General features: G+C 38.5%; 1 protein-coding gene and 1 long non-coding RNA gene across 2 annotated transcripts; one reads left to right on the forward strand and one right to left on the reverse strand.

Annotated features, from left to right (window-relative positions):
- Nucleotides 1-589: 589 nt before the first annotated feature.
- On the forward strand, nt 590-5,075 carry LOC118819718. The gene is made up of 2 exons (XR_005008202.1): nt 590-1,310; nt 2,562-5,075. It is a non-coding gene; the product is annotated as an uncharacterized LOC118819718 (long non-coding RNA).
- Nucleotides 5,076-7,747: 2,672 nt separating this feature from the next.
- LOC118819717 (alpha-protein kinase 2-like) lies at nt 7,748-18,092 on the reverse strand. Its single transcript, XM_036587614.1, has 9 exons — nt 17,357-18,092; nt 16,839-16,995; nt 14,110-14,240; nt 13,024-13,062; nt 11,680-11,978; nt 11,191-11,279; nt 10,730-10,947; nt 9,790-9,838; nt 7,748-8,865 (listed from the first exon to the last, which is right to left on the reverse strand). Exons 1-9 carry the CDS (start codon nt 18,051-18,053, stop codon nt 8,664-8,666), a joined length of 1,881 nt encoding a protein of 626 aa, XP_036443507.1. The 5' UTR covers nt 18,054-18,092; the 3' UTR covers nt 7,748-8,663.
- Nucleotides 18,093-18,111: the final 19 nt, after the last annotated feature.

An 18,111-nucleotide genomic window follows, 5' to 3' on the forward strand; every position in this document is an offset into this window, starting at 1 on the left:
TTATAGTTTGCCTCAATTTCCTAATGATACAGTGTCTTCAGGATCCACAGGCTTACCACTATAGAACGAGCCTTCTCCTGGAGGGATATCAGTCCTTTCTTTTACTAGGCAATTACAGAATCACAGCCTGCAGTTAAGAAATGTATTAGAATCTCTGTGTTTTTGTGTTAACTGCTTAGCAAACTAATTAACATCAGCATTAACTCTGCATACAAGGCTTTATTAGAGGGACTGACTGTGTGGGCAGGGCTCTCTGCTGACAGACGAGCCAATCAGATCCCACTGTATTCAGTTCCACAGTATTTTTCTGGTAATAGGCATCTTTTTTGTCTGGTACTGGAAAAGCAGTAGCAAGTAATACATACCCACAGACTGACAGTCACATCCCAGTAAACAGAAAACCATGATAGGAATCTGTTAGTGACCCTGAATAGACTTTAGTCTGGACTTCACTGGACTAAAACAGGTCTACAGTTTGTTTGTTTGCCCTTTTTTAAATTGTTGAACTATTTTTAGTTTTCTTTTCTACTCAACACTACAGTCCTTAAGATGACACAGGCTGTAAGGTTTCAGTTCATGGAAAATTATAGGTCTAGATTTTGAAGATGAAGATTTGAAGAAGTCAACCTATATATTTATATTGCATATATGTATATTTTTATATAGCATATGTGTTGTATATTATATTTTTATATAGCATATATATTGTATATATTTGATTTTAATTTGCCCCACATGGTGTCACATTGTCCAAACCTTTTTCCTGTTCTCAGCTAATTTAGTTCGCTACTTAGCACGCCAATAGTGCACGCTAACTGACCCAACTCTTTATTACTGAACCCCACACTGTTTTCTGAATGTGTGAATCTGACAGAAAAAAAGGAAGGTCCTTTATTTATTTATTCTTTTTTTTTTTTTATTTTCCAAAAGGCCCTGGTTTTGGGTGAGTGACCTCCCCTCCACGTCTCGACTGATCAATAGCGCTTCGAGCTTATCTCACACTTCCATTTACTGTTTGACTAAACCCCCTCAGGCCACATAAAGAGGAGCCTGACCAGAAGGACACAGTCAGCAAACAGTCATGAAGCTCGGAGCCTGGAGAGTGGGATTGTACCTCACACGTCTGTCGCTACAGCAGAATTCGGGTCAGAGTAACGGTGTGCCAGTGTGCTAGAACATTTTGTGTGACACTGGACGTCCACATGGTTTATTCAGATTGTGGATGAGTAAATTAGAATATTATTACCACTTAGTGAGCTCACACGCGTACATGGAGACCAGCATGCTCGATGGCGGCCATCTTTGAACTGGTGAGTTTAAATCTAGATTTTAAATGTACAGTTTGATTGAATCTTCAGCAGAGTCATTAGAGTTCTCATGAAGTCTGTGAAAAAGTCAGTATCTACTCATAGATGTTTAACAGACATGATAAGGAACATTCAAAGTGTTCAAAAATCATATTAAAACCTTGTAATTAATTTTTTTTTCAGTTTTTGTTTTTACTTAATTTGAAAACACCAGCAGCTTTTTAAATGATAAATGGTCCAATAGAATTGGTCCAATGATTACTTATAAAATCTTCCATCATGAACTTACATTAAATTGTTCTCTTTTTTTCGGAGGGTGAAGTTTTGCTATGACACAATATAAGACAATTCTATACATATTATATATATATATATATATATATATATATATATATATATATATATATATATATATATATATATTGTGATGTCCTGCTGTCATTCATAAGGCAATGCAGATTTAGTTGGCTTCAGTTTCACTCCACAATGTTCAGAATGACAGACGTTTAGAAATTCATAGACTTTACCTATTTTACCTATTTTATTAGCTAAGATGTTAACATTAGTTTAGCATCTTAGCAGTATTTTAACTTTGCAAATCAGGCCTTCTGCCCCCTCCTGGCCGAGGGTCAGCTACACACAGGAAAGAGCCACGTTTAAATACTGATAGAGGACACTGACAGCTGAGAGAGAGAGAGAGAGAGAGAGAGAGAGAGAGAGAGAGAGAGAGAGAGAGAGAGAGAGAGAGAGAGAGAGAGAGAGAGAGAGAGCACTGAATCATTCATGCTCATTTAAGCACAGTTGGTTCTTAAATGATTAGTCACTTGGTGTTTGAACTGTAGACACATTGTCTGCCTGCAAGAATAATAGGGCTGATTTATTGGACTTTAAATAAACCTAGTCTTGAACTAAACTGCAATGTCAGTGGTGCTTTATCAACATAAATGCTATTTGGTATTTGTTTAGGCTTAATCTTGGTCTGGGTAGGCAGCCGGTTGTGTTTTACTACAAATAAAGGGGCCAAATTGATCTTTTTGAACCATTCTGGGTTTCCTAAAGAACCTTCCAATGAGTGCTTCTTCAAAGAATCATTTTTGTAAGGGATGTTAAAACCTTTTCCAGCTCCCACAAAGTGTAAAGCTTCTATTCTAATTAAATGTTTGTAAATGCCAAGCACTTTTTCTTAAATATTAAATGTATTATATATATTTTTTATCTCAAGACCCTTGTCTACCCCACCTCTTCTTTCTGTAGGACGTGTTTATTACTTTGCCCTCCGGAGTTATGGAGTGTGACAATGGTGTTTGTGTTGTGTTTAATCAAACGCCATTATCACACTAAATAACTACAGAGTGACCGTCCGGCACCAGCTCATCTTCAGCTTGACAGAAGGACATGGACCGGACATAGGAACTGCAGCACCTCATACGTTCAACTACAAAGCTTTCAAATAAATAAATAAAATAACTAAAATAAAGTCTTGTCACTGCTGTATGTACTGCATGCAAAGGCTAATCAGCACTGATCAAATGTGGTGTGTGGTTAAGGTTGAGCATGACACTTATTTTTTCTGTCAGAATTTGTAATGATTCGTCCACATAAGCAGTCTTTCAGTGACCAATATTGATAGCAAAGGCATGATTGGCAGGTCAACAGCCCTGTCGTATTTCTTACGTGATTAAAATAGCTCAGTAATCCTGGCTGAAGGCACGCACTGTACATATGCAGACACGACTACTGACCCATGTTTCCTAATCTGAATCTACACTGCTCATCAAAAGTTTGGGGACACTTACTTTGTTGGTTTGCAGTTGCATCACGTTTTAAAGAATAAGCAGGTTTTATTGAAAGGAAAACAATATCACATAAATATTTCTGCCAAATTTGTGCCAAAGGCAATGCATTTATGCCACTGTTGTGATGTCAGCACTCATCAGCACTCAAACCTTTTAGCTGTTTAAGCCGCTGTAAAGGAATAAGTTGGCAAAAAATCACATTTCTACTTCTTTTCTTACTCCGGAAGTAGATAATCAGTTACGACACATTTGAAGTCTGTTCACAGATGGAGCTGTGTGGCTAATGTAGCTAGCAAAGACTAGAAGTCAGTAGTCACCCAAATAATGCAATTGCTTCGGTAATAATACATGACCAAACTTCTCTCAACCTGCTCAATCCACATCCAGGTCTTCATTAAGGTTGTGCAGATTAGTTAATGTGCATGACTTGCTGTGAGCTGTAAAAATAAGCAAAACCTCACCACTATGGGCAGCCATTTCAAACAACACCAGGACTGGTATTCACAAAGCAGTCATGAATAAGTGGTCTCTGTCACAGAAACTGAATTTAGGTCAGCACTCCTATGCAGGTAAGTTTGTGAATAGAGGCCCTGTTGTCTAAAGGGGCTTCCAGCAGCGGTCAGCTACATGGTGAGGTTTTATTCATTATTATAGCTGACAGTAAGTCATACTGTATCCTAAACCACATCAAAAGCAACCTTCATTAAGACCAGATTGAGTGAGTTGAGAGATGTTTTGGCAGAGGGGAACCATCAAGGCCTTCTAGAGAAGGCCTAATGATTTCTGGGAACAAAACTGGAAAAAGAATTCTGGAAAAAAAAACAAAACACAATGCAATTCTGTGATATTTAGCTCATTTTTGTTCCATTGACTCATTCTTAAACTCGGCCAATATTACTGAACAACTCTTTTTTTCATTGGTAAGGTTTGGATGAAAACAAAAGGGTTAAATTCTTGAAATACCCAGAAAATTGGCCAATCAGGAATTGTTTTTCTCCATGGTATATATGTAGATAAAGCTAAGTGAGTTTTCTTATCGTTCAGCACTTCAGGACCTGAAGAGAAGTCGATGCATTAGGTTAACCATCAGCATAATTACGACATGACAGAGGAATCAACCAATCATGTTTTGATTTCCAATCAATTTTGTGAGAAAAAAGAAAAAACATCACTCTAGGCCTTCTGGAAGTCCCAGATATGTCACTGGCTTTGAATCTGAGTGGCAGCTCAACCAGTGGGTTGTTAGAAATGCAAAACAGCGAAATGCCTTTTAGAATATAAAATTTGCCTGTGTTTAACCTAGAACTGTTGAAAAATGTTCATGTGAATTACTGTTAGCTTCGTGCTAACAAACTACTAGTATCGTATAGGGTCTTACAGGGGCATCAGCAGAAGTTAGCATTATCATAGAGGTGGGTTTTCCCTTGTTTTTAGCAGGTTTCGACATTTATGGCCTGAAATGAAGGCCTAGCTCTAATAGTCACGATTTGGCACTGAGTGTTGGGATCTATTTTTATGGAAACAATTTGAGCTATTTGGGTGACTATTGACTTCTAGTGTCTTGTTAGTTCGCAGCTGCAGTTCTCAATGAAAGAAGCAAAATTTGGACCATGTTTTGACTGATCAACTACATCTGGAGTAAGTGGAACTATTACTGAAACAATAGTTTAGAAAAGAAAACTGTAAAATCATTAATTAGGCAAAAGTAGGTCTTCACACCAAGACACTCTATGTTGGAAATGAAGCCAAGGGTTGAGGATAAATACGGCCAAATAATTAGCGCCAAGCTCTTTAATACTAACAGAACCCTTGCAGGTATGTTTTGACACTTTGACAGCGAAAATCTAACTTGTCATACTGTGTCTAGGCAACTTTGTTGGTGGGAACACCTGCATGTGTCCTGAGATCAAATGAGAGGGCAAAATGTCATGTGTAACCTTTAGGCTGTGTTCAAATAAAGCTTGGACTCGTATTTTTTTATGTTTTAATGTACTTTTCTGAAGGAAACAACGTTTTTATGTACATGAAACGCTCAAAAGAACAGAATATACACTACACAGAATCAACACAGTGCTTCAGCGAAGCATTTCTTCCATTACATTTCTTGACCTGTTCCCCAAATTCATACCAGCTGAAATTTTCCCTGCAACCCGACTCTCATTCCATTTAGCTTGGTATGACTGTAGGCTTGCAACTTGATATACAGAAAGTAGATCAGGATTGGTTGGAAGGGGCTGGCATTCAGTCGAGCCGACTCTTTCCAGTCTCTGATACATACAGCCTGTCACATTGCAAAACAAAAAAATAACATAGTACTCTCAAGAAACATAAAAGCAATGAGCCACAAGAGGGCATGCATTACGGTGATTTTACCATCGTTAAACGGTGAAGCGGAGTAAAATCACTGTAATGAAGGCCGTGTGTGGCTAATTGCTTTATAAATGGCAGCAAAATACAAATATGATAACATTTACTAATATTCAGTAAATAATTTAACCCCTTAAATGGCCAGATCCAGGCCTTTCCTTACTTGTATATCTTAAGAATACTCAGCCATTGTGCATTGTTTTCTATGTAACACCCCTGGTTACATTATATGTTTTATTGTTTTTCTAAGTGAAATAAGTTAACATATCCTCTACAGAGAACTTAAATGTGGCATTTTCATTAAAAAAATTTCTGTTTATTTGCATAGTGGGAAAAAAAAATTAACACAAAATATAAAATGTGCTTTTGTATTTTTCCAATACATAAAATTCAGCAAATAATGTAATTTGAGGAGGGGTGCCAATACTTTTGCGTAAGACTGTAGGTCTTAATATATTTTAAACCTGGGAATTTAAGGGGTTAATTTATTACTAATTGTAATCAAAGTAAACGATCCTTCCTCCAAACAATGTCGTTTATTAACAGAACGCTTTGGTTGTCGTGCAACACAATGATCGACAGTTACTCCATGAACAGCACAATGGTTATTAATAACATCGACACCGAATATAACGTTCAGTCATATGTGTGGTTCAAACAATCAGATTCAAAACTATCCATGTTATGACCAGGCTTTTCGTGCAGGCCAGAATATGCGTGAGGTCAGTGACTCTGACCTTTGTGTCTATCTGTACAGATTAGAGGTAGACCAGTGCAAGAGGATCCATTCCAGAGTGTCTATGAAAAAAATTAATTGTGTACAAACAGTAAATACTCACTTTCCTCTTCTCATCACGTCCCACGACTGCTCATTGTATCTCACGTGGAAGGTACATATCACACTGTAATAGGTCAGGCATCTCGTGATGGATTACAGAAACATGGCGGAGGCTGCGGCCTTTACATTCTCTCTGAGGCAGGAGGACAGCTGGCTTAACAGGTCAACAGGAGGCCATTTCCACACTCGCAGCCTTTCTCCAGCTTCCTCTCTCAGCCAGCAGCCTGGAACCGACATCAAATTAACCCCATAACTACAGGGGCTCTGCTGGGTCCAACTCCTCTCTCTCAGAACCGGCTTATTCCTCGGCAGTTCACCAAAGACCTGGCAGCTCTCATCATAAAAAATCAATAAACAGTTCTATTTAATTCAAGCATCCATGCAACACTTCCAAACTGTGCTCCAAATAGTTTTTAGTTGAGTTACAGAGTGACTGAACTCAGCTGAAATATTAACTGCATGAAAATTCAGTACAAAGAATAATATCACTTTGTTCATGTTAATTTTGATTATGAATAAAACTCTTCAGCTATTTTTTTTTCAAATAATTTTTGCAAAATTGAAATTTTCTATACTCCAAACTTCGATGGCCAACAAGATAAGTTCCTTATACAAGACCTCTAAGCATAATATATCCCTCAAAAAAAAGTAACAGAACAATGTATTACTTTTCAGTAAAAAGCATACTCTTAAAAAAGATGGTTCTTAAAAAAGGGTTCTTTAGTAAAGAACAATTTGCATGCTTAAATGGTAAAGAACAACTTCCTTTACTAAAGATACCTTGAAGAGCCATCTTTTTAAAGAGTGTACAGATTTCATTATTTTATCTTTATTTTTAGCTTGTTATAGCTTCTTTATATTGTGCCTTTTTGTTACAGTATGTTTAAAAAATGTTAAACCACCAAAGGGGAAAAAGCACATCTGTATTTATTTATTTTTTTATGATTGCCCTGAAATAGGTTTAGGAAAATATAGGACCAAAAAAGGCTTGTGAAAGAGATTTTTTGCCAATTATCATTTTAAACAAATGATGTAACTTCAAATTGCAAAGAATTTTATGCTGCAACCTAAAAATATGCCCCCAATACAGTAACTGTGTGAATTTGTTCAGTTGATTCAAAGTGAAGTATTATTATTATTAGTGTTGTATTTATGCTCAGTTATAATTCAGGTCAGTACACAAATTTGTTGGCAATTCAGAACCTCCCATGGCAAACCTTAAAAATGAATAACTACTCAATGATTTGGTGCACAGTTCCGAAATGTTGCAAACTTACATAAATCAAATAGATTTTTTTTTTCATGGAAATCCGTGACATGGCTTGACATGACCAGGTTGAGTTAGCATGGAATAACCCACAATACATTACTTACATATTCATTTTGGAGTAGGGTACCAAAAACTTTATTGTAGCAACTGAATACATACTGAATAACTCTTAAGATCGATAATAGAAAGATAGTTTTAATGGGTTAATGACACTTTTTAAAAAGCTGCTAGGGATGAAAATTCTGCATCACAGTACATTTGCAATAGCTCTCAAATGAACTAAAAAAAAAAAAGATAAAACAAAAATTCAAGTATTGTAAAAAAGAAAAGGTTGGGAAATCACTAAGCAGGCATTACAAAAATATGTACACCTTCTATTAGAAGATGAATATAGAGTGAATGATAAAATATATAAACAATAAGGAGAACCTTTCTTTTACAGTACAAATGTGAAATTCTCCTAATGCACAATGTACAATAAGTAAGGATATTGTTAAATCATGCGAGTCACTTATTCCAGTTGTCAAAATAATATACGATCATACTACATGATCGGTTTGAAGATACATTTAAGTATTGATCAGGTTTTTCCAGGATAACTAGTATTTACTGTCATGTTGTCAGTACAAAACGCTTCATGTGCGTATCACAAGAGTACACATAGAAACTATAGGAAGCTTCTTTAGTTGTTTTTTTTTAAATATCACAGCTTATTACATGTCAAAAGCCAAAATAAACATGAACATAATATGCAGGACGTCTAACTGATGCAATAAAATACACCAAATTGCAAAAGTCATTGTTCAGGCTGTGTCTGATGACACCCTACTAAACAGGTACACCACCAAAACGTATATTCACACCTCAGTGACCCAAAAATCTGGCATGCACAGCTAACAATGACCCACTAAACCCTTTGCAAGTGAAACACTGTGGTCACAGTTGTTGCACCTCAGAACTGTGTCCTGAAGCTTTCTGCATCCCGCATCACTGCGCCTCCATCACTCCCCTGATGCAGCTTCACAGCGTTGCAAATGTAATGCCCCACTTACCCATAATGCCCTGCCTTCAGGGCTTCAGTCCAATCATGATTTGCCCTTTAGAACTGGGCCAAAGGTCTTTTTCTTGGGCACAGGTTGTGCTTTGGGCTTTGGTGGGGCCACCGTTCGTTTGGGTTTGGGCTGTAAGGATGGTAGACCCAGCAGCTCACAGAATCTGTTACACTGGTGCAGAGCCTTGAACTGGTCGATGAAAGATGTGGCACAGTTCCCTTTAAACCCTTTATAGCTGGACACACAAAAGAGGAGATTTTATTAATAATGGTTTTTCCAAATCTTCAGTGTCAGGTGTTGCTATTTTACAGTACTTTACAGTACTGTAATTGTATTTTACAGTACTGTGCAAAAGATGCAGACCACCATACATTTAGTTAATTTTCAGAGCAGAAAAAAGCAGAAAACTATGAAATATATTCAACAGAAAATTACACAGAAAACTCAACTTTTTTCAGTATTTACTGTGTCCACTCTTGGCCTTTATCACAGCTTCATTTCTTTTCTGGACACTTGCTTCCAGTTTTTCAAAGAAATCTGCAGGGATATTTTTCCACACCTCTAAAGTTCAGTCTTAGAAGTTGGTTGCAGTTTTTGCTTCTCATAATTCAAGAAATTTCAAATGCATTCAGTGATGTTAAGGTCTGGACTCAACATGTGGTCAGTCCATTGTTCTGAGAACAGCAACAGCTTCTTTGTCAGCTTCTTGGACAGCTACACATCCTTTCAGACCCATAGCGCCGAGTTCTCTTCTCACAGTGGAAGGATGGACAGAAACATTTGTGGATGTTTTCAGATCTGAAGCAGCTTGATTTTCTCCTCTCTCTCAAAGATGAAAGCTTTAAGTGCCCATTTTGGTGGTCTACCGGGTCTTGCACGGCTGTTAGGAGTCCCACTTTTGAAAACTCCTTTTTTTCACTTATTTTGCTTTGACTTTCTCTTTGCTTGTGCAAGTGGATTATTTTATATCTAATTTCCTCAGAAATAATGAAATAACCTGAAAAATGTAATAACTTGTACTTAATGGCAATTTTGATATTTGGAAATTAAATAAATAAAGGGTGGTCTTTGACTTTTGCACAGTATTGAATGTAGTAAAAATGATCAAAATAACAGCATTATTATTATTATTATTATTATTATTATTATATGTACTCACCCTTTCCTGCAGGTAGCGATACCAACATCTGTCAGTTTCATACCAACACCTGCACAGAAATGAAGACAATAATGAGTTTAAACACTGCTGCCTTATATCGCTCTTGGAGATCTGCCCTATAGAGTTCACCTCCACCCCCAAACTAAATCAAACAATCTGATCTAGCTAATCAACGTCTTCAGTAGCATCTCAATATCAGAGCCAACTGTTTTGGAACTAAGCTGTGCAGGGGGGTGCAGTGCACTGCTATTGTGCAGTCATTCCATACGTTACATGTCCAAAAGTTTGTGGACACCTGCTCATCCAGTGTTTCTTGTAAAATCAAGTGTCTTAATAGGGAGTTTGTCCCCTCTTTGCTGCAGTAACACCATCTACTCTTTTGCAAAGGCTTTAGAACAGATGTTGGAACATTACTGTGAGGATTTGATTGCATTCAGCCACATGAGCATTAGTGAGCTCAGGTACTGATGTTGGATGATCAGTTCTGAATCACTTCAACTCATCCCAAAGGTATTGGATGGAGCCCCATCACTCCAGAGAAGACAGTTCAACTGTTCCACAGCCAAGTTGTGGGGGGGCTTTATACCCCTCTAACTGAGACTTGGCAGTGAGCATGGTGACCTTAGTGGAATACTGATATCACAGAAAGCCATAATGTGCAAATGTGCCTCTAATACAAACTTTTTATCTTGTGGAATGTTAGTGTGGGACAGAACAAAATACAAATAAAGATAATGGCTAGGTTCAAATACATTGGTGTTCAACCTAAAAATGTATGTTGTAAAACCAGTTTAGCTATTTTTATTAAAATGAATTTTGCAAAGCACAACTGTTCAGATGAACAAACTTCTTACAGTGTAATGGACCTGATTCAACTCATCAGCCTAATCCCCTCACTCCCAGTTCTGAATGTAGGAGGCGGGGCCATAAGTGATCTTACCCTGCATATCAGTGACCAGAAGGTTCCCTTCAGTCTGAGCGTACACCCAATGCTGGAAGGCGCAGCACTTTTGACCCGCCTCTGAGTCCCTCCTCATCAGATTAATCTCCTTCCCGTCCTTCACTGAATACTTCACAAAGTCTCCAATCAGCTCCTCCTCCAGAGTGGCGTATGGGATGTCATTGGATGGCCGGTGGACCAAGTAGATCGGGATGATCCTGGAAAGTACACACAGTGATCTTTCTGTTGAAACTAAAGGGTTCTGAATGGTTCTTGGTGTGGATGTACGTCTCAAGTAAAGACTTTTTAATTTGTATTAAACATTTATACATCATGTTTAAGGCTGCAAGCTTTAAAAAGCTTTAATAAGAACAGAATATAGCCACAGTTAATACAGTAAAAGCACAAATCCTAATTCTTTTGTGTGGCTCCAACAGTGGGAAAAGCATCACTGCACTCACTCTGGAACTTCTCCGAACGACTCTGCAGATTTGGCTGCGTTTGTATAGGCCTTGATGTATTCTCTGGCCGTGTTCTGCACATGACACTCCTAAAGAAAAACGAAAAAAACAGATTCTTCAGCAATTATATAATGCAGCTGTATTAGATAACAGCTATAATGTAGCGATTATATAAGGAAGTCTGTAATATAATTTAGCTGGATAGATAAATATTTAACCAAGATTGCCTAAATTTACAACTGGAGACGAGCAGGAAAAGGAGCAATCACTGAAAGACAGCACAGTTTTCAGGGTCCATGTTGTCCACCCTCACACACACACACACAAACATACACAAACACATATACACACAGACACACACACACACTCTAACAGTATCCCCATACAATCACCATGGTGACCAAACCACCCCCCTTCTCCACCCTTGGTTTTCAGAACTAAATGAAAACCAAATTTCTCCAGGTCTGATAGGATAGATTTGGGTCTCACCTCCACAGCCAGGTTATAGTTTTTCTCAACAAGTTCTTCATTGTTATTGGTCCCATAGCTGATGGCATTGTGGACTTTGAGCACACAGGGGTGTCCAGGGTTGAAGACGGGCAGCATGCCGGCCTGCAGAGTGGTCCTGAAGGCCTTACGGTGCATTCCCTCCCCGAAGTGGGCCTTTTCCGTCACAATGCTGGCAGGCTGGTTCTCCCCAAAGTACTGATCAGTCAGGATATCATCCCTAAAGAGCAGAGGAGCACACTGCACATCCTCCTCTTCCCCATCCACCTCCCTGCGCTCAGCTGAGACAGAGAGAAAGAAAACAGTTTAAATTCTAATCCACACTAGTGAAAAAACAACTCTCGAAAAACATGAATAGTTCCACGGATTCTCAGCAAGATTATGATCAGAGTCGTAGCTCTTACACCAATGTAGCCAATTAGTCAAAAACTGTTTGGTGTCCAAGTTTTGCTTTTTTAGTTCATGATATACTGTTATCCATAAAAATATACAAATGTACACCAGATAGCTATAAACATTACCAGCAGCTATGCTAATGGCCCGTGTAATAAAAACCCAAACGTCCTTGCTTTGTTTAAGTCTGATAGAAACTAAGCTGCAAAAACAGCCTGTTTTGAATTCAATGTTTTTGTGATGTCATGAAAAACAAACCATTTAAATATATCCACCTAGTCATCTTACAGCAGTTTAGCTCCACCCATTCACATTGAAGTTATAAAGAGTGTTTTAGGCCGTAGTGGGTAGCCAATCGGAACAGATGTCATTTTCATATGTTAGTCTTAAAAGGCACAGCGACAAAAACATCCAGACCCGTTTATAGAAGAGATGTTGAAAAATGGTAATGTAAAAGTAAATCATGACTGTTTTTGGTACATAAAACAACACAAACATTATAAGTGGATAACACCGGAAAAAAAATGTCAAATAGCCCCTTAAAATATGCTATTTTTGTCTGTGCTTTTGTTTTTATAGATACCAGTATGTCATACAGTGTCAGAAACCACATAAGCAAGTCTATTTAGGATTACTCATATCAATTTGAGAAGTCCTGGTAAATATGCCTTGGCTGTTAAACAACATACAACATACCAAAAATTCACATATGCTATATAGCTTTCATTCAGGTTTACTCAGTTTTAGGATTTAACCCCTCAAATCCCAGGCTTATTACATACTAAGGCTTATTATTCAGTAACTACAGGGGACTTTGATGCAAACTTGCTGAGCTATTCTTAGGTTATAGAAGTGTGTAATAAAACTTTGGGCCTGTTGGTGGGTCCTGGCCATGTAGGGGTTAAATGACTGCAAAATAAAACGATGGCCCACCTGGTGTGTCATGGCTGGGGATGACAAGTTCCATGAGCACTGAGACAAGAAGGACAAAAAAGGAGAGACAGATGACACAATCAGTTCATTTATTTCATTCAGTACATTCATTAAGATCTTCTCTACAGCCTGATGGCTCCTCATGTCTGATCTTGGATTAGTTGGTTCTGTCTAATTTACAGAATGCAGGTTCTGGTGAATAATCCCACATCAGAAGTCATATGTATTGACCATCTGAGAGCAAAAGTGCCAATTTGAGGTCAGTTTGTGCCCCTTATGTGTGGATTGTATGATCTATATTGGAATTCATCAGAAAACTGAAAACATAATTCATCCCAGATCAGCTCTCAAGACCAGTGGTTCTAAACTTCTCTTGCCCTAGAATTTACATTTGTACTTTATAAGGGGAATTCCACCAATTTTCAAAAATTCTGTATGATTCAGTTGGTGAGAAGTAAACAAAGTCATTCAGAGTGGTTTGATGTGAAATGATGCATAGAGAAACTTACTGGCTCGGAATTGTTTACAATAGTGGTGATAGGAACCAGAGGTCTCGATGTGTAGAACGCAAATATAGTCATTTTATTTACTATCTAAAACCACCAGTGAACTTGTGTCTTCTGAGTATTTAAATGTAATGCTGTTAATAGTACATCCATCCATCTTCTAAGATGCTTATCCTTCTGGGTCACGGGGCCGGGGGTTGCTGGAGCCTTATACCAGCGTTCATCAGGTAGAAGACAGGAAACACCCTGGACAGTTTGCATGTACCCCGTCACCATGAATATATTTACAAAATACATTTTAGGCCAAAACTCTTTTGTAAAACTTAATAACAATGTCGCAGACATCAGGCAACATTTTCATATGTATTTAATGTAATAACTTTGTGTGAGGCAGCTTTCAGATGTATTCAAACATCTGAGTCCTGTGACCACCTATATGAATAATGTTCCAGAATAGAACATTTCACACCTAACCACTCTGATTGACTTTGCTTCAATGATTGAATTATGCATACATTTTGAAAACTCAGTGGAAGTCACTACCTAATAGACACAACTCTAGACTGACCCCAGATCTTACCTTCAGAAGTGAGATGGTAGTCTGAAGTGGACACTGAGCCAAGGCTGCTGGTCAGATTACAGCGGTACATGCCCAAGTCCTTACTGCAGGCTTTCACAATGGACAGAGTGACACGGCTCTCATCACCCGCTCTACGGAGAGAGATGAGGAGAACTCTGTTACAAATGCTTATCACATGCAAATAAAGTGCACACTTAAAAATGATGGTTCCTCAGTTCTTCATGGTTCCATATTGAATCATTTTCTTTACTGAAGAAAACTCCATCTACCTTGTTGGTCCACTATATAGGTGTACAGACTGTAGCCCATCTGTATCTGCCACCGCACTATCACATTCATCTCTGGTCATTTTCTGACCAAAGAACTGCTAGTGACCATAAACATCACTGTACCCGATATACCAGTAAAACACCATGTCACTACCATCTCAATGTCTCTGCTGTGCTGAGTATGGTCTACTAGCTCAGCTCTCTAGACCAGGCTCTGTGGTCAGAAAAAGGTCATTGATTGAACTGTAAGATGGAGCTACAAGGGAAGAGTTTCTAATAAAGTGGACGCTCGGTACATAAAGAAGTGTTTTTGGAAGGACCTCCTTATATCTTGAATCTATCTGAGAATGAAGGACCAGTCCAGATGAATGTTACCATAACTTTAAATCCTAAGTAGGTTACCACCAACGCATTCCACCCAAAGTCAGTATTACATATGAGTGCAGAACTTATCCAGGTTTTTTTTTAACGAAAGTCCATAGAGCTCACATCTGAGCTCTACTGAGAAGCTGGACGATCTGAATCATGCAGTTACGTAAAACGTCAACTCAGCTCCCACTCTAAGTCATGGCTGAATCACCACTGAACTGATGTTCAGTCAGACTCCTGCCAAAAGTGAGAGCAATACTGAAAAGTCAGAGCACAGCTCCATCAAGTGGTTAAAAACATGTTTGTGGCAGAGCACTGAAAGGCATTCCACAGAGACAGTGGGCTCTTCAGTATGGCATGGATACATATTAGGGCTTAATGATATATCATTTGTGTTTATCAGTATTGGAATAGTGGCCTTTGCAAATATCAATACTGCAAGTTCAATATGAGTGTTTCTGTAGGTGTTTCGGTATCAAAGTGTTCATGTAATCCAACAAAATAAGGTAGGCCAATTTTTAACCATGTCACATTACTGATTCATTAAAGTATGTATCTAATACATTGCAAAGAGTATCACAATCGCAATATACAACAATAAAATTGCAGTTTACATATTGATTGGAATTAATGGTGGATATTTGCTGCCGCAGTATTAAAAACTGCTGCAGTGATTGCTGGTTAGGACTTTAGTATTTCAGTGTTGTCGTATCAGATCACACTTTATTCCATTACCGTGTGCTTGCTCATGGTGTTTATGGCATACAGACATTCAGCAGGTCATAAAGGCCTGGGTGGTAAAAAGCTGGCTATTGAGGCAGTTTATCTGTTATCAGTGACAGGGCCACACATTGCAGGCAAACTAACACAATATATTTATTGTGTATTTTATATATTTACATATTCCACAGATTTGTACTCTTACTCTAGTGTATGCTGTGAAAAAGCCTTCTTCGTATTTCTTTTGATAACAGTCAAAGAAAGTATCAGATCATTACTTTGGATTGCATGATGGAAAGCTCCAAAACAGGTCAACTAAATTAGACTGAAATGCCCAGTGACACCTTATTCTGAGTGGTCCTCTTTAGAAGAAACAAACACTCAACAGACTCTTAGTAACATGTCAAAAACAAGAGGGTTAGGATTAGGTTTTGGGTTGAGGTTAAGGTTCGAGATAGGATTAGGGCCAGGGTTAGGGTTAGGTTTTGGGTAAGGTTGGTAAGGTAAGGTTTTATGTAATAGAAGTAACATATTAACAATACATCTACTTAATGTAAGTCATGTATCAACAGAACATCTACAAGACATTGACTTCAGTGTATTCAGATGCTTCACTACTGACACGTCACTGATATGTTGTTAATGTGTTACTGATAATCTGTTAAGAGTTTATTAATCATCTACAAAAGACCACTCCAAATAAAGTGTTACCAAATGCCCAACTGAGTTAACTGAGTAAGTGCGGGGTCTAATCGCTAAAGCGCTGTATAATTATTTTGGCTTTAGCTATTTTAAACTGAAGTTACAAACAGGTTCTAGATATTAAACTGATAAGGAATATAATGAAGTGTCATGTTTAAGCAGCACAGTGAAACAAAAACAACTCCAAGTAAGTGATATTGTGTGTAATGATGACACAAAGTACAAAGCTAGTTTCTTAAGGAAATGATTAAGAGACAGAAAACTATATTAAGATGCACTGCTTTCTTTTACAGCCCAGATTCAGTTTCATTTAGGTAATACAGACAGGTAATAGGCAGGTAATAGACAGGTAATAGACAGGTACCTACTATGTAAGACTTCCACTTTATATATTTACAGTCTTTTATGTCCCATAACTGGTACTGTGGAGTTTGTACTACACATTTACCCAGTTACAGCTTAGAACCTGTTGTGCATTTCAGTGTAATTTAGGTAGACTGCCTTGGAGCTTAATATCATAACACCTAAACTAATAGTACTTTGGAGTTTATACCACCCATACAAATAAAAATGTAGTGTACAAAGTTAGTGTTTTGACCAGCAGTGTAGCTCTTTTGATAATCATGATCAAATCTTATAAAGGGCTTAATAACAGGCTAGCATTCTTACCCCCTCTTCTTCTCAGACAGGACCTTTCCTTCTTTGGTCCAGGTAATGGAGGTGTCTGCTGCTACTGAGCTGAACTGGCACCACAGAGAAATGCTCTGAGGGTCATCAGGCACCGGATCTGCCTGGATCTCAGCTACCACACGGGGTACTGCAACAACTACACAACACAGCAGCACATATGCTTAGTTAATTGTTAATTTTGTTAACATAAACAGCCATTTGTTGATCTGATACTGATATATTTTGCTTCAGCACACAGCTTTATGTTCATAAACTATTGTTAAAAGCACATATTTAAACTCTTTTGGCCTAAAGGTGGATTAAACACCCTTAACAGGAGTCTGGCATTTGGCTTTATTCCGAAGGTAAGGCTCTTATTGTGCACATTTGCGAAGAACACCGGTAAGATCTAAATAGTTTTTCTATTTGATATGTTTGAATTATTGTAAACCTACAACCAAAACATGATCAATAATAAAAGAACCCCAAACCTTTGACAGGCAATGCATATTCTGTACCTTCTTTAGGTGTCTGAATCTTCTGTTTGACAACGTCACTGTACGCTCTCTTAAAGCCCACCTCCTCCTCTTTCTTTTGCCGGAATATTGCAGGTAACTGTGGTCTCGTTCTTACTGGGACAGCTTCGCTTTTCTCCCCACAGATGCGTCTGCGTTTGATGAGGTCATCATCCAGCACTCTGGGAAGGCCTGTGCTTTGGGATTCTTGGCCGCATGAGGTTATTCCTGCATTGGCTTTGATTGCTTCTGTTTCTTTGCACTTCATTGCGCCGTCATTGACAGGGCTGCCTGTGCTGAGAGTGTTTATTGAAGATATTAGAGGCAGTGCTGGTTTCTCCTTCACTTTCCCTGGTTTTGGTGCTAGCTTTGCCTCCGCACCTTCACAGGTGGCCTTTGTGGCCTTGGGCCTCGCTCCATTCTCTACTTCAGCCAGGGGTTCACTCTCTGGCTTGGCCATCCCGTGCTTCTTCTTCTTCTTCCCCTGAGATTTAGGCGTGATCTTCTCTGTTATAACGATGGTCTCAATTACAGTGACTGCCCCGGTCTCAGAGGAGAGAGACTCATTTGCAACATGGCCTTCTGGCCGCACTTTCTCTTGCTTCTTGGTTGGAGTCCCAAGCTGTTGACCGGTCATTTTTTCCTTGTGCTTGGAGCGTGTTTTCCCCTCAGAGGACGTCTTTGGGGTTCTGTGCGGCATCTCAGCGTCTTTTATATGTGGGTGCTCTTCACAGTTATGTTGTTTCGGAAAGGATGGC

Source organism: Colossoma macropomum, unplaced genomic scaffold, assembly GCF_904425465.1.
Source record: "Colossoma macropomum unplaced genomic scaffold, Colossoma_macropomum, whole genome shotgun sequence".
NCBI classification, from domain to species: Eukaryota; Metazoa; Chordata; class Actinopteri; order Characiformes; family Serrasalmidae; genus Colossoma; species Colossoma macropomum.